Raw genomic sequence first — 22,104 nt, forward strand, 5'->3', positions numbered from 1 at the left:
CTGGAACTTGCAGCCCAATTAACTACTATGGACCTCAGTGGTCTTCTTAAAGGCGAAATGCAGGCCGAGGATGGGGGAGTCTCTCAGGCGACATCGCTTTAAGAAAATTATGGTTGTGCAGCGGTAAATCGGGCCGGGCGTGTGCCGCTTTAAGGGATTCGAACCCGGGCGGCGCGGGCGGGAAATGGCGGCGCCGCCCCCTCCCGGCGTGCAGTGCGGTAAGATGGCGGCGGTGTGGGAGCGGAGCCTGTTGGAGATCGGCGGCGCCGAGCGGGACCTCCCGGCCTGGCGGGAGGTGCGGGCCGACCTGGGTGAGGAGGGGGCGAGGAGGGGGCGGGGGCCGGGGGCGGGAGGGACGGGGAGGTGGGGGTTGACCCGGGCCCGCCGTCCGTCTGATCACATGCGGTTCGCGCGCTCATTTCCCCCCCCCCCGTCTCCCCTCCCCCCCGGGCGCGCCCCCGTCTCCCCCCCGGGCGCGCCCCCGCCCCCCGTCTCCCCCCCGGGCGCGCCCCCGCCCCCCGTCTCCCCCCGGGCGCGCCCCCGCCCCCCGTCTCCCCCCCGGGCGCGCCCCCGCCCCCCGTCTCCCCCCCGGGCGCGCCCCCGCCCCCCGTCTCCCCCCGGGCGCGCCCCCGCCCCCCGTCTCCCCCCCGGGCGCGCCCCCGCCCCCCGTCTCCCCCCGGGCGCGCCCCCGCCCCCCGCCTCCCCCCGGGCGCGCCCCCGCCCCCCGTCTCCCCCCGGGCGCGCCCCCGCCCCCCGTCTCCCCCCGGGCGCGCCCCCGCCCCCGTCTCCCCCCGGGCGCGCCCCCGCCCCCCGTCTCCCCCCGGGCGCGCCCCCGCCCCCCGTCTCCCCCCGGGCGCGCCCCCGTCCCCCCCTCCCCCCGGGCGCGCCCCCGCCCCCATCCCCCCTCAAACCCGGCGCGCCCCCCCGCCCCCCCCGGGCGCGCCCCCGTCCCCCCTCCCCCCCGGGCGCGCCCCCGTCCCGTTCCTCCGGCGCGTCCCCCGCCCCACCTCCCACTCCCCGTGTCCTGTCCCGTCCCGTCCTCCCGGCGCGCCTCTGCCCCATCTCTACCCCCCCCCCCCCACCAGGCGTATGCCCATTCCTTTTCCCAGGTGCGCCCCGTTCCTCGTCTCGTCCACCCCCAGGCGTACCCTTTGCCCAGTCCCCCACCTCCTCTGCCTTGTCCCCCAGGTGTGCCTCCTGCCCTGTCCCCCCGCCCCCCCCCCCCCCCCAGGCATGCTCCCTGTCTCCCAGGTGCCTCCTGTCCCGTACATTCCCCCCCCCCCCCAGTCTGCCAAGCGTGTGCCTTGATCAGTTACCCGCGCCCCGTCTACCCTGATCCTCCCTCCATTGCCCAGGGGAGAGGGCAGATAGGTCGCAGGAACCCCCGAATCCCGGACCGATCTGCCCGGTGTGTCAGGGCTGGGACGGGACACACTGACCAGGTTTCTGCAATGATTCCTCGCTCTCTCTGACTGGTGAATGGTTTTCTCGTTTGCTCCCCTGTTTTAAATCTTCAGCAGTAACAATCTTCGCAAAAGAGGTCGCGTGCTCTCAAAGCTCTGAACTCCTTCGACCAGGGTATATGCATTCTCATGCAAATGAAGAAAACACTGGTGTAGTGCATTGTTGGGTAGATACTGGTGGACTTCAAAGCCATGTGGACAGGCTGGCGGAATGGCTGCGTGGTGGCAGATACCCTGTGTCACCTGGCAAAGTGGAAGATTCCTCAGGCAGGACCTCTCCACGGAGCACAGGACGGATCACGTGCAAGCATTCTGCAGAAGCCCGTGGGAACCTGTGGTGTGCAGGAGTAAAGAATGGACATTTTTCCCTGATGTATTGCACTGTAGGGTATACGGATAGATGCACCTGCCGAGACACTGGGCGTGCAGCTGAGCACACAGTCACCGGAGCACTGAGTCGCTAGCCATTGGCTAGCTGCTGTTGTTCCCAACCATCCCCCGACCCTCAACCCCAGGTAGCAGAAGGTTTCACCCATTGCACCTCTGTGAATCCATTGCACCTGATCCACCTGATGGAAGACGTGCCAAGATCGCAGTGCAAAGGGACTACTGTTGGAGAGATTTCGGTGATGCACCTTGTTTAGTAGCTAAGGACAATGAAGATCTCAGTGGAATAGCAACCAGGTCCCGAACAAAGAATCTGTCACAACTTGGACTGGACCAAGTTATAAACTGCTCTGAACTGGATACAAAGTGAACAAAGATTTTATGGCAGTTGTTTACAGAGATGGTAATTCAAATTTGGAACAATGGAAAGAATCATTAAAGACCACGCTCTCTCATTTTTTCTCAGCAATAACTAATCCAGAAACAGGCTCCAAAATGGGGGCCTAAATTACGTAGGTTGCCACCACTGCTTTGCCATAAGAAAGACAAACACAAACTGGCTAATTGCTGCTCTACCAATTGTATTTTCTGTCATCAGTGCACTAACACTGCTGTTAGTTCACACTGGTCGGTTTGGGTTTTGTCAGAACCTCTTGACTCGGTTCCAAACACGCCCCCAAAGGTAGAATTTCACAACTACTGCCCTTGATGTCGAGGCAGAATCTGACCAAGTTTAGTATTGAAAAGTACATGTAAAACTGATCGTTGGAACTGGTGGAGGGGGATCTCTTCTTGTTGTGGGAGGTATGATTGCAGCCAGATGTCAGCAGAGACCAATTCTCAACCCTAGGATAACACCGTAGGAGTCCCAACCCATCTTCAGCTGCATTTTAAGTCACCTTCTAAAAGTGGGCTTTTTTTTTGTTGCTAATTTCTGTGTTTGGTTCTGTTCAAACTCCTTGGAAAATAGAGCAGTTTGTGGGCACGTGTAAGACCTGGACAACATCCAGGCATGACGAGTAACAGCCGTGCCACAAGTACAGGACTGATCAACTCCAACGAGGGGAGTCTAACCATCTCCCCTTGATAATCAGCGGCATTACCACTGCAGAATCCACACCATTTGCACCGTCGGTACGGTGAGGGGCGGGCCATTGTCATTGAAAATTGACAAACCTTACTGGATGAGTAATCGCGGTGGAAGCTGAGTTTTCTGCTGTGCGTGACTCGTGACTTCCCGGAGCCATTCCACCAGGCACGGTAGTGTAGCGGTGATGCTATTACAGCGCCAGCGACCTGGGTTCAATTCCCGCCGCTGTCTGTAAGGAGTTTGTACGTTCTCCCTGTGTGTCTGCGTGGGTTTCCTCCGGGTGCTCCGGTTTCCTGCCACATTGCAAAGACGTACAGGTTAGGAAGTTGTGGGCGTGCTGTGTTGGCGCCGGAAGCGTGGCGACACTCACGGGCTGCCCCTCAGAACACTCTATGCAAAACATGCATTTCACTGTGTTTCGATGTACATGTGACCGATAAAGATACATCATCAGTTTGCAATAAGTTGGGAATGTGGAAAACATGCATATAAGCTTGCGTAAGCTTGGAATGTGGGGAGAATGGGTTACAGTGGGGATAGGGATTGTTTGTGAGCCAGCATAGACACAATGGGCCAAAGTGGCTTCCTTTGGTGTAGGGAAATATATAACTTGCTGAGGCTTTTCTGACAGATCTTCCAGCAGCTCCTTTGACCTTCATCCTGAGAAGGGCATACAATATCACCAACTGCAAGTTCCCACCCCCAAAGGTCTCTCACCATCACTGTTTAGCAGCGAGTCAAAATTCTGGAACTCGCTGCTAGACAGTGCAGTATAAGTACCTGCACCACGAGAACTGCAGCAGTTCGAGACAGCCCACCGCACAAAAAAGAACAATAAAGTATGCATATTAAAGTAGTTCTCGCCAGTGACCTCTTCGTCAGTGAATTAACCAAAAAAAAGGATGAAAGTTCTGCGATTGCCTGGACGAATGCAGTTCCAATAAGTTCAACCAGGACACATCCACCCACCTTCAGCATTCTATCCATCACCGCAAATGTTTGCATCTCCTCGGCTGCATTGCGGGAACTCGCCAAGCACCTGACCTCTAGAAAGATGAGGGCAGCAGTACGTGGGTACATCGCAGCCTCCAAGTCGTATGCCATCCTTTGTTGGAAATGTATATCACAGTCCCTCAACATCACCGTCAAAATGCCCCTTCTTCACAACTAAATGGCACAGTAGCATAGCAGTTAGCGTAACGCTGTTACAGCGCCAGCGATCCGGGTTCAATTCCTGCTGCTGTCTGTAAGGAGTTTGTACATTCTCCCTGTGTCTGCGTGGGTTTCCTCCGGGTGCTCCGGTTTCCTCCCCCATTCCAAAGACATACAGGTTAGGAAGTTTTGGGCATGATCTGTTGGCGCCGGAAGTGTGGCGATACTTGCAGGCTGCCCCCAGCAGATTCTCAGTAATGCAGAAAGACTCCTATTTCACTGTGTGTTTCGATGTACATGTGACTAATAAATATCTTAACCCTTCATCACCTTGTCTTTACCGAGTGGTCCTTATGAAAAGTGTCAACGTTTGTGTCTTTGCAGCCGACTTGCTTCATGGTTTTTGTTTAGGATGCACGCGTCCTTTACTTGGGACTTCCCAAAGTCCGTGAGCCGAGGATGAATGGCTGATGTACTGTGTCTGTTCTGCAGGTGTGAATGCGATCCCAGGAGTGAAGTACTCCGATAGTGCCGGTGGATTCTTCTATGAAGAAAATGGGAAGGTGCAATCTGTCACCAGAAATCGGTTCATACACTGGTAAGCATTTCTTGCCGAAGGAACCCCTGTAGATGGTGCATAGCTGTTGGAGACTGATTGTGTGTGGTTTGACAACAGAGGCACTTACTACAGTTATCATAATTCTTAGACTCGGATTGGGAACAGCAGCACGTCCCAGATTTTTCGGGTGTTGTAGTCTGGCTGCTGAGTGGCAGTGCTCTCCCGCAGTCGTACGCAATTTGAAGTATAACTTGCCGTGGGTCGGTACTGCTTGGTGCCAGACTTAGTGTTTTACTTGCAAGGCGCAGCCTTACTGGATTGGGCTGAATGGACATGGCTCACATTTTGGTGGCACATTACTGAAAATTTGAGCTGAATTTAAAAGAAAATCTCCAATGAGCTTCAGTAGTATTGTAGCGAGCAGCTGGAAAGTATGTAACTGGTAGTCCACCAGATTGGAGTGCACTTTGTGAAGTGCCTTACACTTCCAGCCAGACCGCTGCTTTGAACTTTGGTATATCCCAGTACTCCTGTCTGCAAGACACTCATCACGTTATGATTGCTGTAGTGAAGGGTGTGTATGTTAATGCTAAATGATTATCTCCACATGTAGCCTCTGTAGATGTCTTACTGTTACAAAGTCAAAGTCGAGTTTATTGTCATCTGCACAAGTACTTGCAGCAGCATCACAGGCACATAGCATTAGATACACAATATTCACAAGAAAAACATGAACTCAATTTTTACAAGAAGGAACACAATTAGAACAAAACAAAGTCCATTTTAGTGCAAAGTGATCCTAGTGTTGCTAAACTGCAGTGATTAGGGTGGTGCCGGTTGGTTCAAGCACCGAATGGTTGAAGGGAAGTAGCTGTCCTTGAACCCGGTGGTGTGGGACTTCAGGCTTCTGTACCACCTGCCCGAGAAGATGGCATGGCCTGGATGGTGGGGATCCTTGATGATGGATGTTGCCTTCTTGAGGCAGCGCCTCGTGTACATGCTACCAGGCATAGTCAACTGTCAACTCTGGCCTGACGACACACCATCCCTTCTGTACCTGATTATTCACCGTCAGTTTAACAGTCACTGTGAAAGAGCTGCTACTTTTAGTTCCAGTGTGCTGGCCTTACTTGGACGAGAAAGGTAAGTTTGGGAAAACAAAATAAAACCCCAATGTTAAAACCCCATCCTGAGTCTTCTCCAGGAGAACACCACTGACGAAATTGCTGAACCAGTTTAAAATCAAGGCAACTAAAAATGGTAGGGATCTTCCATGAAGGTTGCAATTTGCAGCATCCACTGGTTGTAAGAAGCTTTGGGCCCTCTGGATCTGTGCCTTTTATTGAAAGGGACTGTGGTAAGTATGTTTTTAAAGTGCACTATTATGGGGGTGAGCTCTGTAATTTATTCTGCTTGTTTGTTATCCTCCTCTCAAAACTTGTTGCATGATTTGACTGTCAATGGGAAAGATTTCAACTATTAATGCTCTGTCTGTTGTCCTCAGGACCAGCTCTGGTGACACCCTGCAACTGATAGAACAGTCTTTGGATACCAACCTCCTCAACAACACCGTGCGCCTGAAGTTCCTGAACTGTCACGTGCTGCCGGGTGGAGTTCACGTGCACGAGACTCACGACCGTGTGACTTTACTCATTGCCACCAACCAGACCGTGCACAGGATTGTACTCCCCCACCCCTCCCGCATGTACCGAAGTGTAAGTTGTCACTTTGTAGAGGCGTTGGGATAGGGTCAGGATTGTTGGCTGGACCCTGAGTAGTTGGGCTGTAAAGATATTATGATGCGGCTTCCTCATGACTGAAGTGTCTAAGCATCGAAGACAGAGGGTGGTGGTAGATGGAGCGTATTCTGCCTGGAGGTCGGTGACCAGTGGTGTTCCGCAGGGATCTGTTCTGGGACCCCTGCTGCTTGTGATATTTATAAATGACGGGTGAGGATGTGGATGGGTGGGTTAGTAAGTTTGCTGATGATACAAAGGTTGGTGGTGGTGTGGATAGTGTAGAAGGTTGCTGTAGATTACGACAGGATATTGATAGAATGCGGAGCTGGGCTGAGAAGTGGCAGATGGAGTTCAACCTGGATAAGTGTGAGGTGATACACTTCAGGAGATTGAATTTGAAGGCAGAATACAAGGTTAATGGCAGGACTCTTAGCAGTGTGGAGGAACAGAGGGATCTTGGGGTCCACGTTCATGGATCCCTAAAGGTTGCCATGCAGGTCGATAGGGTTGTTAAGAAGGCGTATGGTGTGTTGGCCTTCATTAGTCGGGGTATTGAGTTCAAGAGCCGCGAGGTGATGTTGCAGCTCTATAGAACTTTGGTTCGACCATACTTGGAGTATTGTATTTAGTTCTGGTCGCCTCATTATAGGAAGGATGTGGAAGCTTTAGAGAGGGTGCAGAGGAGATTTACCAGGATGTTGCCTGGATTGGAGAGCATGTCTTATGAGGATAGGTTGAGCGAGCTAGGGCTTTTCTCTTTGGAAAGGAGGAGGATGAGAGGTGACTTGATAGAGGTGTACAAGATGAGAAGAGTCATAGATCAAGTGGACAGTCAGAGACTTTTTCCCAGGGCGACAATGTTAGCACATGAGGGGAGATGATTTTAAGATGATTGGAGGAAGGAATAAGGGGGATGTCAGGGGTAAGTTTTTTTTACACAGAGAGCGGTGGGTGTGTGGAACGTACTGCCTGCAGAGGTGTGGGGGCAGATACATTAGGGACATTTAAGAAACTCTTAGACACATGAATGATAGAGAAATGAAGGGCTACGTGGAAGGGAAGGGTTAGATAGATCTTAGAGCAGGATAAAACGTTGGCACAACATTGTGGGCCGAAGGGCCTGTACTGTGCTGTAGTGTTCTATAAGATTAGAACTTTAAATACTATGGGGAGCGAGAGTTGGTGTGTCTACTTGTCATTACTGGCCCTTCTAAATCTTCATTTTGTGCACTTCCAGGCAGGGTATCCTGTACACTGAGCTGTTTTCCAAAATCAAGCTTCATGTTTGTGCTGCCCTTTCAGGTGAAAGTTTGTGTGTATCGACGGTTTAGTCTCCTCCTCTGCAGGAGTGTGCTTCCTTGTGGGTGAGTTAATTGGTACAGAGTAGCAATGGGGAGAGTGGTTCCTGATGAAACGTGGCCTTCTCAGTCTTCTCCAGCAGTGTCTCGAAGAGCCCCAGTCACTGATTGTACTTATTTGGTGCCTGCAGTCAACTTATTGCATTCCTGCAGAGGTTACTGTCGATTTGGAAGAACTGCAGCATTTGTCATAGACTGAGGTAGGGGAGTTAGCCAGAACAAGTGGGGAAGCTCCCTGCTAAACCTCATTGGAAAGGTCGTGCCAGCCTCAATTAAGTTGCAGTTGAGTTCTGAAGTTGGGTTTGAGCCCACAACTTTTGGACTCTCTCAGAAAGATCGAATGACCACAAGTGACTCTGCCTTATCTGGATGTCAGGGATTGTTTTTGTAGTACGTGATGAGGGGTTCTAAGCACCGCTGATGTTTTTGTTTACTAGCGAGGATGCTCATCGCAGGGAAAAACAATGAGCCTGTGAGTACAGAGTGGTTTACAATCTCCGTAGAAGATTAATGGAGTGCCACTCAGCTGATAAAGGGAGCTTGTGACTTGAACTGGGCAGGCACGGTAGTGTAGCGGTTAGCGTGACGCTATTACGGCGCCAGCGACTGGGGTTCAATTCCCGCCGCAGTCTGTAAGGAGTTTGTACGTTCTCCCCGTGAGTCTGCGTGGGTTTCCTCCGGGTGCTTCAGTTTCCTCCCACATTCCCAGGACGTATGGGTTAGGAAGTTGTGGGCGTGCTATGTTGGCGGCGGAAGCGTGGCGACACTTGCGAGCTGCCCCCAGAACACTACGCAAAAGATGTATTTCACTGTGTGTTTCGATGTACACGTGACTAATAAAGAGATCTTATCCTGTACACAAGGAATCTGGAGAAGAGTAAGATTAATTTATCAAAGCTTTAAAGATTCGTAAGGGACCACGTTTGGGGCTACGTTACCCAAATTAATACCAGAATAAAAGGGTGTCAAGGCTCAGGTCAGAAAAGATGACCGAGGAGCACAATCCCATGTAATGCACCCCGTTCAGGTGCTGCTTGGTTGCTCCACAGTAAATCTCAACAATATCCTTGGCTCTAATCCTCACACTTCTGCTGTGCCAGTGTCGCACCTTCACTGCCCACATCTGTTGTACAATGGTGCATGTAAAATTTTGTACTGGTGCAGAATTGAGTTTTATTACTCGGAAAGTGTAGGCTGAAGGAAATTTCGCCATGTCCTCGAAGTCGGGATCTGACTGTGTAAACTCATTCAGCCACTAAGTGCCCTGAAGCCAAATATGGGTCTGAAGGTTGCCTGCTATTTGGCTGTTGTATTGATCTGCATCAGTCCTGTCTCTCTCTCTCTCTCTCTCCACAGGAGCTGATCAGTGAAGGTCACATCCAGTCCATCTTTACCGATATTGGGAAGCTGAACCTGCGTGATCCAGCGCACAGCTTTTTGATTCCTGGTGTCCCCGGCCACACTGTTAACTCAACGGCGTCAGCAACCTGGCTGAATAGTGACGGAGAGGCCCTGTTTGCGCTGGCTTCTGCATCTGGAGGGATTCTGATAATCCAGCTTCCCGAGCAAGATACTGCAGGTATTGTAGGCTCCGTCGCTAAATGGAGTGGGGATTGTAGTAAGGATCCTGAAATGTCGGCCAGAGAGCGCAAGGAACAATCGCTGGGATCCAGTGTTTGTGCGCGCGCGTGTGTGTGTGCGTGTGTGTGCGCGGGGGAAGGGTGACCTGGGTGCTGGGTAACTGAGGTATTGTCTCTGCAGTGACATGAGCCTGCAGTGCCCGAGGCCACGGTCACGTGATGGGTCGACCTGGACAAAGGATCGACCCAGGTGTGGGGCGGAGAGAAGTTACCAGGGTATAAAAGAGTGAGCACACCGGTAGTGAGGTCTCTTGGATCTGGGGTTCACCACAGGTTAGGTCGCGACTGATGCTGTGGACCGATTGGAGCGGGGCACTGCAGTTAAACGGGCTCTGGCGCGCTCCTGAGATAAGTACCACTTGTAACTCAGCAATAAAGTGTGTTTGCAGCATTGCATGTGCGAGGCTTATTTCTGTCGGATCAGCGAACAATCCTGCTTAACTCTGGCACAACAGGGATTGATTGTCTGAGGCTGGTGTATGCAAGCTGTGTTTGTGATTTGTTCACAGTGTTGACTGACTAATAGATGACACTGATTTTATCTGAACGTACTTCTGGAACATAGAACACTACAGCACTGTACGTGGCCTTCGGCCCACAATGTTGTGTCGACGTTTTATCCTGCTCTAAGTTCTATCTAACCCTTCCCTCCCACATTGCCCCCTATTTTTCTATCATTCATGCGTCTTATCTAAGAGTTTCTTAAATGTCCCGAATGTATCTGCCCCCACAACCTCTGCCTGCAGTGCGTTCCACGCACCCACCACTCTGTGTGTGTGTGTAAAAAAAAACTTACCCCTGACATCCCCCTTATACCTTTCTCCAATCACCTTAAAATTATGTCCCCTTGTGTTAGTCACTGTCGCCCTGGGGAAAAGTCTCTGACTGTCCACTCAATCAATGCCTCTTATCATCTTGTACACCTCTATCAAGTCCCCTCTCCTCCTCTCCAACGAGAAAAGCCCTAGCTCCTTCAACCTATCCTCATAAGACATGCTCTCCAATCCAGGCAACATCCTGGTAAATTTCCTCTGCACCCTCTCTAAAGCTTCCACATCCTTCCTATAATGAGGTGAGCAGAACTGAACACAATCCTCCAAGTGTGGTCTGACCAGAGTTCCATAGAGCTGCAACATCACCTCATGGCTCTTGAATTCAATACCCTGACTAATGAAGGCCAACACACCATACGTCTTCTTAACAACCCTATCGACCTGCGCGGCAACCTTGAGGGATCTACGGACGTGGACCACAAGATCCCTCTGTTCCTATGGTGGGCCAAGCCAGCTGAGGCGGGGTATAATGAAGCAACTGGATCTGTTCTTGGGGAGGAGGGCAGGAAGAAACAGAACAGAACAAAATGATAGTTCAAAGCATCCCCGCGCATCTGTTATAAAAGCGGCAGTGGGTTGAGATTTATGACATCTAAGGCCCTCTAATTTTATTTGACTAATGCCTTAATTTATTCTGTACATAAACAACCCAAACCTTTCTTGAATTACATTCTTTAACTCACTCCTAGATATCTATTCTGTGGAAATTTCAGTGAACTCCAGCCTTGAATTCACTCTCGTGTATCTGTTCATTAAGCTTCTCCAACCAAGGCGCGTTGAAATAATGCGTATTGTTGGTGAAACGGGCGTGCGTTGGACCTCTACTCAGTCATGACTTGAACGTAATGGATGAAAGTAGGGCTGACTGTTTTGTTGTTGCAGGCTCTGCAGCTTTACTGGAATTGAAGCAAAGCTCCGTCATGCAAAGGCTGCTCACAGGATGGATGTCAACCGCTATCAGGTCAGTGCGAGCAAACCCTTTCTCCCCCGGCTGCTGTGAGAGCAAGTTGTCCTTTTGTCCTTGATTAGTGCGGTTGAGGGAAGTGCTGTGTAGTCCACACTGTGTTAGGTTAAGGTTGGGGGGGGGGTGGGTGGTTAGGGGGGTGGGGGCGCGTGGTTGGGGGGGGGGGTCGGGGGGTGGGGGGAGGTGTTTGTTACCTCCCTCCAGTATAATAGAGCTGAATGGTAGAAGGGATGGAGTAATGGTGGTTAATAAAGCGAAATAAATGCTGTTAAAAGATAACCAGAAGTTTTATGTGCTTTGCAGAGGTGAGCAAGGTCCCTCAGATCTACCTGTCAGCCTTGCGGTTCAGGTCTTGGAACATGATGCATTTATCTTTGCTCTGTGTCAGGACCATAAACTACGACTCTGGTCCTACAAGGTATGTATTGTGGGTCTGTATCATTGTAAGTGTATCATTGAGTGCTGTGGATATCATGGCAGGTTGTGCATTTAGTATCATGTATCAGATTTATTATGATGTGACATTGGTTGTTTTGTGGCAGCAGTACAGTGTAAGAGATAAAATTACCAAAATAAATAGTGCAAAACAAAAGGGATAGCGAGATAGTGTTCACGGACCGTTCAGAAATCTGATGGCAGAGGGGAAGGAGCCATTTCTGAATCATTGAGTGTGGGTCTTCATGCTCCTGTACCACCACCTCAATGGTAGTAACGAGAGGAGGACATGTCCCGGATGGTGAGAGTCCTTAGTGATGGATGCTGCCTTCTTGAGACACCGCCTCTTGAAGATGTCCTTGATGGTGGGGAGGGTTGTGCCCGTGATGGAGCTGGCTGAATCTATGACCCTCTGCAGTCTCTTGCAATCCTGTGTATTGGAGCCTCCATACCAGGCGGTGATGCAACCAGTCAGAATGTTCTCCACTACATCTATCGAAATTTGTAAAAGTTTTTTCTGGGTGTCCTCTTCACTAGGGTAAATGCTCCTCACTATGTGTAGTTTTGTACTTCAGCTAAGGTTATAGGAATTCTTCCTGTCAGGGACCCCTGGTTTTCACCTATCTGGGACTTTTATGTCCTAATAACTGTTGTAATAGTTGACTGGGGCCATCTACAACTATCACTTAGTCCCAGGGCTACAGTCCCAAATTCTCCAAGGCATGTAGGGTGATTTTACAAACAATCTGACTTATTAATATGTACTAAAAGGAATAACATTGCATCAAACACTTTGTACATTGGATGGGTTGGAAGGCTTGATGGGACGTTTGTAGTGGTCAGGATGCCCAATCCTCCTCTTTCCCTCTGGTCTTAAGTACGAGGTTCCTAGTCTTTAGCCCCTGTTGGTACAAAGATCAGTCAGATCATGAGCTTTAATTTCTTGCAGAATTGGCCAGAGCAGGAAGTCTTGTATCACGTCCTGTTGGTTAGTCCTTTTGCCTTGTTCTTGTTACGGAAGTTGCTGGCGGTACAAGCTGAAAACTGGGCAACTGGGACCTTGTGAAACGACAGAATAATTGTCCCCTTAACCAAGAAGATTTATGGGTTTAGAAATGTGAATAGTGGAGAATGAAATAGTGACTTGAAATTAGAGAGAGACAGAGTAAAATATTTTGAAATCCAATAACAACTTGCCACCTGTAGGAATAAGGTTCCATGGATTCATTTGTTAGCCTTCTGGGCCAGGGAGCTTGAACTAAGAAATAAGCCATGCGAGCTTATTATGATCAGTAGGATTATTGCAGATTCTATTATGATCAGCAATGCAACAGCATAAATCTCCTGAAGTACCAGGCTTAACTGAAGTATCTTGAAGCCATGAAGTACCAGGCCTAACTTCATCAAACCACTGGGACGTTGAGGTGAGATGACATTTTTGAAGAACAGTGCAAGTTGTCGAGCAAGAGGTGACTTGCAATTTGGGAAGTAAATTTTTTCAGTGCCAGAAGTCGTCAGATGCTTTGTGCATTGATTATACCAACCACCTTGAAATTCAGGGTGCCAGGCTGTTGCAGACAATAAGCTGGTTCGCCAGCACTAACCAGCGTGCATTGATTTGTCTCGTTTAGGATCAGATCTGCCTGATGGTTGCGGACATGCTGGCATTCATGCCGGCCAGTAAGGAGCTACGACACACCGGCAGCCTGGGTCACAAGCTGCGTTTGGCGTATTCCTCTTCCGGCTTCTTCCTGGGGGTCTATCTGCACTGCCCCAAACGTGGACAGGTACCATCGCAAGCTTAAAGGCTCAACAAATCTGTCTCTATTCATGCACTTAAGATGTTGTTTCATTATTGACTTGCTCCTCTCCATTGTCACTAAATTCCTGTATTTTCTGCTCCTGATTGACGAGAACATTGCCAGAATTTAATATCCATCCCCAATTCAATTGAAGATAATCAATTGCTCGCAGACCTTGTAGTAACTCTCCCACATTTCTGTCATGCACGGAGCTCCAGGCCCAGTGCGGGTGAACGGAGGTGATACATTTCCAAGTCAAGGTGTTGTGTGATTTGGGTGGGACCTTGAGCGTGAAACATCACTACTTTTCCTTCTGCAGGTCAAAGGCTTTGGAGCTGTGTTGATGTTAGCGGCTGTAGTGCATGTTGTAGATCATTGGCACTGCAGCAGACAAGCTTTGAGGGAGGAAACAAATGTTTAGATTGGTAAATGGTGCCAGTCAAGTGGGCTGCCTTTTTATTTCGCTCTGATGTTTTCTGCTTTTCATTGGGTCGTGACACGTTAAGGCGATAACCTTCACTGTCTCCAGTCTGCTCCATTGTTTGTCAATTCTGGGTGGAATTAAATTGGCTGAAGAATGGCTCCCTTATACGATGAGATGGACTCTGAGCTCACGATCTACCTTGTTGTGACCTTGCACCTTATTGCACTGCACTTTCTCTGTAGCTGTGACACTTTACTCTGTACTGTTATTGTTTTTACCTGTACTACCTCAATGCACTCTGTACTAACTCAATGTAACTGCACTGTGTAATGAACTGACCTGTACAATCGGTAGGCAAGACAAGTTTTTCACTGTACCTCGGTAAACCAATACCAATGCTGGGAGCCTTGGAAGGCTGAGCTGGATATCCGCGCAGCGCTTCTGGATGAACGTGGTTGCCCTTTGCTTCCTCCTCCTGGGCTGCTCCAGTGCTGAAGATAAGGATGTACATGGAGCTGCCTCGGGTCTTAAGTTGTTTTGATTGTTCACCATTGTTCCTGGTGGGTCACCGTAGTGCTGCAGTGCTCGGTGGTGGGATCACCTACCTCTGTCGGCATGCTGTTTCTGCTGTGTTTTGGTTAAACCTGTCTTGCATACCGTTTGTACAGATCAATTCGTTACATTGAGTTAGTACAGAGTACATTGATGTAGTACAGGTAAAAACAATAACAGTGCAGAGTAAAGTGTCACAGCTACAGAGAAAGTGCAGTGCAATAAGGTGCAAGGTCACAACAAGGTAGATTGTGAGGTCAGAGTCCATCTCATCGTATAAGGGAACTGTTCAATAGTGTCGCACGTGTTGCAGGTTAATCTGGTTGGCACCTCATTTTTATGTTGATGTTCTCTCCTTTTTGAACCAGGGTTGTTCGACAGACTCGGTGATAATGGTAGAGTGAAGGATATCATGTGTCTTAAGGTTTCAGTTTGCAGGTGGTGGTGTACTGCAGCTTTGCTGATGGCTTGAAGGATGCCTAGTTTTGAGCTGAATCTATTGCATTTAACATGGCCGTAGTGCTACATATTGGAGAGTGTCTATAGTGTGAAGGTGGGGGGTTTAGTCTTCATGGGGACTGTGTGGTTGTGACTTCTACCGATACCGTGGCAGACGTGCAGCAGACAGATTGGTGAGAGTGAGGTTCATTCAGTTTATCTCTCGTGTTCTTTTGGCTGCTTGCGGCAGACCCAGGCCGGTGGATGTGTCCATTGTAGCTTGGTCAGTGGTCTCGGGGTGTCACCCAGTGATGGACGGTGCCATCCCTGATCCAGTGCTCTTGCTGCTTTGCGCTACATCCAAGCTGTGCTGATCGCTGAGTGGTACTGATTCATGAGCTGAGGAAAACTCTAGGTGGTCTCCATGCTCACTTGCCTTCATATCATAAGACCTCAGGGCCCTGGAGTTCAGTTCAGTACCCGTAGAATACTTTGGGCTGCATACTGTTGTGCTGTAATCCCTGCTGAGTCTGACCTGCCAGTGGGGCAGGCTATATCCAGGCAGGATGATGAAGTCTGGGGCATTGACTGGAGACATACAACTACATCAAGCTTTTGTTGACTAGACTGTTGGGACAACCGTCCCAATGTAGGCACACGCCCCAGATGTTGTTGTGCCTGAAACTGATGCTTTGGTGGATGCTGGATGGTCTGATTTGGTTTTATTTATTGTAGTAGCTTGATTCAATGGATTAATGTACTGGCCATTTCAGTGACCAAAAGCTGGTAGATCTGGAATTAATACAGGCTGGTTGATCTCCCTGCCTTGAAGAATCAGTCATTGTTCCTGGTTATTTAATTAACTGGATTTAAATTATCCTGAATCCCTAGTAGGTTTTGAACTAAAGCAACCGGAGCATTGACTCAGTCTGTTGAGGTTTTATTGGTATTGGTATGGGTTTATTATTGTCACTTATACCGAAGTACAGTGAAAAGCTTGTCTTACAAACTGATCGTACAGGTCAATTCATAGCACAGTGCAGTTACGTTGGGTCAGTACAGAGTGCATTGAGGTAGTACAGGTAAAAAAAAAACCCAATAACAGTAGAGAGTAAAGTGTCACAGCTACAGAGAAAGTGCAGTGCAATAAGGTGCAAGGTCACAACAAGGTAGATCGTGAGGTCAGAGTCCATCTCATTGTATAGGGGAACCGTTCAATAGTCTTATCACAGTGGGATAGAAGCTGTCCTTAAGTCTGGTGGTACATGCCTTCAGGCTTCTGTATCGTCTACCCGATGGAATAGGAGAGAAGAGAGAATGTCCCAGGTAGGTGGGGTCTATGATTATGCTGGCTGCTTCACCAAGACAACGAGAGGTAAAGACAGAGTCCAAGGATGGGAGGCTGGTGTCTGTAATGCGCTGGACTGTGTCCACAACTCTCTGCAGCTTTTTGCAGTCCTGGGCAGAGCAGTTGCCATACCAAGCTGTGATACATCCAGATAGGATGCTTTCTATGGTGCATTGGTAAAAGTTGGTGAGAGTCAAAGGGGACAAACCAAATTTCTTTAGCCTCCTGAGGAAGTAGAAGCGCCGGTGAGCTTTCTTGGCCGTGGCATCTACATGGTTTGTCCAGGACAGGTTGTTGGTGATGTTCACTCCCAGGAACTTGAAGCTCTCAACCCTCTCGACCTCAGCACCATTGATGTAGACAGGTGCATGTACACCGCCCCCTTTCCTGAAGTCAATGACCAGCTCTTTAGTTTTGTTGACATTGAGGGAAAGATTGTTGTCATGATACCATTCCACTAAGCTCTCTATCTCCTTCCTGTGCTCCGACTCATTGCTGTTTGAGATACGACCTACAACGGTGGTATCATCTGCAAACTTGTAGATGGAGTTAGAGCAGAATCTGGCCACACAGCCATGAGTGTATAGGGAGTAGAGCAGAGGGCTGAGGATGCAGCTTTGTGGGGCACCAGTGTTGAGAATAATCGTGCCGGAGGTATTGCTGCCTATCCTCACTGATTGCGGTCTGTTTGTTAGAAAGTCAAGGATCCAGTTATAGAGGGAGGTGTTGAGTCCTAGGTCTCGGAGTTTGGTGACAAGCTTGCTTGGAATTATTGAATTGAAGGCAGAGCTGTAGTCAATAAACAATAGTCTAACGTAGGTGTTGTTACTGTCCAGATGCTCCAGAGTGAAGTAAAAGGACCGCAATGCTTTTGTTCGTAAAGATCAGAATGAGTACAGCTTGTCCTTTGCTTTGCTGCTCATCCTTACTATTGTTTTCCAGTTTTGTGTCTTCCAGCTGGTGTGCTGCATTGAGAGTAACCGCTACAGTCTGGATCATATCTCGACTCTCTTCTCCACGCAGGTATGCACTTTCCCACCGTCAACCTTTTACAGCTCGTGAACAGTTTTGTGAAACTGCGGCTATTTGTTTTCGGCCAAAGTAATTGTGAACGCAGTTAGTGCACATATTGATTGCAGAGTAATTGTCATACAGCACAGAAACAGGCCCTTCGGCCCACTGTGTTTATACCAGCCATCATGTATCCCTCTACACTTACAACAGTTGGTCTGTAGTGAACATCCCAGTGAACCTCCTCTGCAGCTTCTCCGGTGCAGTCACATCCTTCCTATGGTCTGGTGACCAGACCTGTGCCCAGTATTCCAGATATGGCCCAACCAAATGTTTTATGAAGTTGTACCAAGACCTCCCTGCTCTTGTGCTCTGTGCCCCAGCTAATGAAGGTGAGCATCGTGTGTGCCTTCTTCACCAGCCATTCTCCCCGTCCTGCCACTTCATGGATCTTCCCACTTGTACACCAAGGCATTCCAGACAAAGAGCGGTCTCGGACAACACGAGCGTCACCGTCGTCCGACGGTAAGGAATGCCAAGAGAACCGAGACACTCCTGGTAAAGAAGAAACCTGGCAGGAAAGATCAGTGGACAGAGGAGGAGGTTAAACTCCGCTTAGAGTTGGAGGGAAGTTTTAAAAGGGCACAATTCATAAACGTCAAAATTGCAAAAGCCTTAACAACTAAGACTAATAAACAGATATCAGATAAGCAAAGGATATTATTAAGAGACCCAGCAGATACTCGTGGGCTAAATGATGAAGAAAATCCATCGACAGCAGAGGCTGTTGATACAGATGCAGAGAAAGATCAAAGCGAGGACTCCCTGATGAGGGCAACACGTAAAAATCAGTGCAAATGATATCAGGCAATTGTCCCATAATATGAGGGACAGCCTTGACCAAGCAGAATACCTGCTTCGGAATAGGAAGAACAAAGCCAATTTTGCCTCGGGGATCAGTCTGCTTGAGAGCATCACGAGTGACCTAGTTGGACGTTTTCAGAAAAAGAGCTGAAGGATATATCGTGAGGAAAAAGAATGAGGAAATAATAAACTCCAGGAATAAACGGAGAACAGCCCAGAGAAACGGAATATAGAGCCGCTCAGATTCTTTCCGAAAAAGATCAGAAGCGCCTCGCACGCCAATCGATGGGTGCACCGGCACAAAGCGAGTGCCCCTTGAAAATGGAGGAGGTATGCGAGTGATTCCAAAAGAAGCTGGGTACGGCCAATAATGAGGCGGACCTTAGGAAATTTGAAGATCATACCACTGACTTTGATGAAGAAAATCTCCTTAAGAAGATCGAAGGGACTGAGGTCAGTGAGGCACTGAACGGTATAAAGGAAGATGGTGCTGCAGGTCCGGAGAGAATTAAAAAGATCTTAAAGGTCTGTTAGATAATGAAGAAGATCTACTGCCTGGACTGTTCACGTTGGGGCTCAGGTCGGGTGCCATACCGGAGTGCCTCAAAAACAAAAAGCAGAACAGTATTAATCCCTAAACCGATGATAAAGAACAGCTGAAGAATTTGGACCATTGGAGGCCCATTACCATTGGCCCAATGGTTCTCCGACTGCTTACAAAGATCTTGGCAAAACGACTAAGTGTCGGTGAAAATCAGCCATCGACAAAAGGGACTCCTGCTGAATACGCCAGGCTGTAATGGGAATATCACTATTCTCAAGAACATCATAAGGGGATCAAAATGTAGTGGTAAGGAACTCTGTTCTTTTTGTCGACTTTGCGAAGGTGTTCGACTCGGTCGGGCACAAATTGATAATGAAATCTCTACAGAGGGTTTGCGTGCGGAAGATCTTTATTGACCTTGTAATGGATCTATATAATAATACTTCTATAGCAGTAGAAGTTGGTGTGAGTAAAACCAACAGAATTGAGATCAGGAGGGGGGTGAAGCACGGCGATCCCCTCTCGCCGATTCTGTTTAATATCGCCACGGACCCCCTCAACAGCACATTAGAACATCGTGGCCAAGGAGTTGAAATTACAACACCAAGTGGAAGATCACATTGCATGGCACTTGCTTTTGCAGATGACATAGCAATTTTAAGCGGCTCTTACGAGGGTATGACCAGGAATAGTGACATTTTGAGTGACTTTTGTAAAGGCACTGGCATGGAAGTCAGCATTAAAAAGACCAAAGGCTTTCACTGGATCAGTACGCGGAAGATGTACGTGTATAACTAAAGAGCAGTGGCGGTTTGGACCGGAAAAACGTGTGTGTGTGTGTGTATATGTGTGTGTATGTATGTGTGTATATATATACACACATACATACACACCGCCAGGGGACGTTGAAAAGTATCTCAGAGCAAAGGTCGACCCCTGGTGCGGGATCTCAAAGGAAGATCTAGCGTCCAAACTTGATGCGTGGTTTGATAAGTTACAAAGAGCAAAACTTAAACCTATGCAGAAAGTCGTACTGCTCAGAACCTATATGATACCTAGGATTTACTTCCAACTAATTTTAACAGAAGCTTCTCAAAACATGCTTAGAGAGCTTGCTAGAACAATTAAGAAGACCGTCAAGGACATACTGCACCTCTCCCACGATACAACTGATGGAATTTTATATTCCAAAACAAGAGATGGGGGACCGTGTATACCGAAGTTGTAGATTCAAGTACCAATTGCGATAATTAGAAAACGACAGTCCCTTGAGACATCCGAAGGTATTTATCATCAAGCATTTGTTTGAATGGGCTGGAGAGAACAATGAGGCCACAATGGAAAAATTTAAGAAGCTTGCAGTGATACAGGACATCACTATTGCTGAAGATATATCTAGGCAAGCTAGAGCAACAGAAAGACCTTCGGAGAGCTTTTATGAGCAATTGGAGGCCAATTTCGGGCAGGAAACTGAGAATGGAGCCAGACCGCCGAAATTTAACATCGACTGGCGGTCGGCCGAGTTCGACAGATGGGTTGCACAGAGTTACCAAGGTGTCGGTGTTAAAGAATTTAAAAATGACACAACTTCTAATATATGGCTGAAGAAAAATCAGACCTGGAAGGGGTACCAGGTCGTTAATGCCATTTTATTAAGGTGTGGACAGTACCCCACGAGGTGTACGCATAGTCGGGGCATTCCTGATGCCGTGAAAATCTGTCGGAGGTGCGGCTTTGCTAACGAAACCATTGCGCGTATCTGCAGAAAGTGTATGGCGGTCAAACAAATGCGTATAAAACGACGTAATAAGATTGTCGAAAAAACTGAAGACTAAGGCTGAACAATGTCACTGGGATCCCTTCATAGAACCACATTTAAGGGATGATGGAGGCGCACTATGGAAGCCAGATGTGATCTTTGTGAAAGGAAATAAGGTGGCCGTGGTGGACGTCACCATTAGATTTGGAAATAACAACAACTCAATTTCGAAAGCCTAGTCTGAAAAGCGTAATAAATATTGGCATCTTATTGAACAAATTAAGGAATTAACTAAGGTACAGATCGTCGAGTTCTTTGGATTTGTCATTGGAGCTCGTGGTCTGTGGGCCAAAGAGAATGACTTCCTTATGAAATTCTTGGGTATAAGTACAAGATATTTGCTGAAACTATCTGTGGTTTAACTATTAGATTGCCTATAGATTTACTCCAGATATTTATGGACAATTGACATCTGGAAACCAGGAGTGTCAAGGCAGTTTCCAAAGGTCGAATATCGCCATTGATACCGATGGATTTTGATTATTGTATATGTGTATATTGTTCGTTGTAAATATATTCCGCCAGTGAACAATAAAGATAGAGCGCACTGTGCCTCCTGCGACCCCCGCGCTTCCGTTTGTTAGGGTAGCGAGGGGTGGGCGTGAATGGTCTAGTGTTTAATAGCTCACGTTTGCTTGGGGGTGAACAATCCAGGCCGAAATAATCCGGCCACTGTGAATGCCTTTCAGCTGGCTGTTAATGTTCTCTTATAGTGAGGGTAGGACCCGATCTTGTTTTTGGATAATACCTGGTGGGTGCAACACCGAAAACTGCGAAAAATGCACATAATCAATCTTATGGATTGATGTGTTTTCAGTAGCCAAATGCCCCACCCCACAAAATGCATCATCTCACACTTAGAATTAAATTCCATCTGCCATTGTCCTGCCCAATTTACCAGCTGATCAATATTGACCTGCAGCTTACGACTGCCCTCCTCACTATCAACAACACAACAGGTTTTTGTATCGTCTGCAGACTTCCAAATCATACCTCCTACGTTCACATCTAAGTTGTTAATGTATACAACAGCAAAAGTTCCAGCACTGACCTCTGTGGTACATCATTGGTCACAGGTTTCCAATCACAGTCGGAACCCTCCACCATCATCCTGTATGTCTCCTCTTACCGAGCCCAATTTTGGGTCCTGTTTGCCAACTTGCTTGGATCCCAATGGCTCTAACCTTTTGGACCAGCCTTCCATATGCGACCCTGTCAAAGGTCTTTCTGAAGTCCATGTAAACCTCATCCACATACTTAATCAGGCAGGATCTCCCACTGACAAATTCATGACAAAATGCCCTTCCAAGCAGTCCTAACCCTCAGGATTTTTTCCAGTGATTTGCCCACTATTGTTTGACAAACAGGCCGATAATTGCCTGGCTTATCCCTGCTTCCCTTCTTGAATTAAAGGTACTACATTTGCTTGTCTTGCAGTCATCTGGCACTTCACCCGTGGTCAGTGGAGGTTTAAAATCTCTGTCAGGGCAGCAGCAATCTCCTCCCTTCCCTTCCATCGCAGCCGGAATACATCTTATCAGCCCTGGGGACCTATCCACTTTTTACACCTGCTAAGGCAACTAATACCTTTCAATCTGAACGCGCTGTAGAATTTTGCCATCCCGACTGAAATCTCTGACTGCAATGTCTTTTCCCTTGGCGGTTACAGATGAGAGGTACTC

At 48.5% G+C, this 22,104-nt stretch overlaps 1 protein-coding gene across 1 annotated transcript in view; it reads left to right on the forward strand.

The window, feature by feature from the left end:
• The first annotated feature begins 214 nt into the window (after positions 1–214).
• The window catches only part of nup160 (nucleoporin 160), an 82,050-nt gene continuing 60,160 nt past the window's right edge, over positions 215–22,104 (forward strand). Inside the window, exons 1-8 of the mRNA XM_052029712.1 lie at positions 215–311; positions 4,585–4,690; positions 6,156–6,366; positions 9,105–9,327; positions 11,104–11,182; positions 11,489–11,603; positions 13,252–13,407; positions 17,127–17,207. Of these exons, the coding sequence (XP_051885672.1) occupies positions 224–311; positions 4,585–4,690; positions 6,156–6,366; positions 9,105–9,327; positions 11,104–11,182; positions 11,489–11,603; positions 13,252–13,407; positions 17,127–17,207 (1,059 nt within the window). The 5' untranslated portion in view covers positions 215–223. The remainder of the gene's footprint in view (positions 312–4,584; positions 4,691–6,155; positions 6,367–9,104; positions 9,328–11,103; positions 11,183–11,488; positions 11,604–13,251; positions 13,408–17,126; positions 17,208–22,104) is intronic.

This window comes from Pristis pectinata, chromosome 14, assembly GCF_009764475.1.
Source record: "Pristis pectinata isolate sPriPec2 chromosome 14, sPriPec2.1.pri, whole genome shotgun sequence".
Lineage (NCBI taxonomy): Eukaryota > Metazoa > Chordata > Chondrichthyes > Rhinopristiformes > Pristidae > Pristis > Pristis pectinata.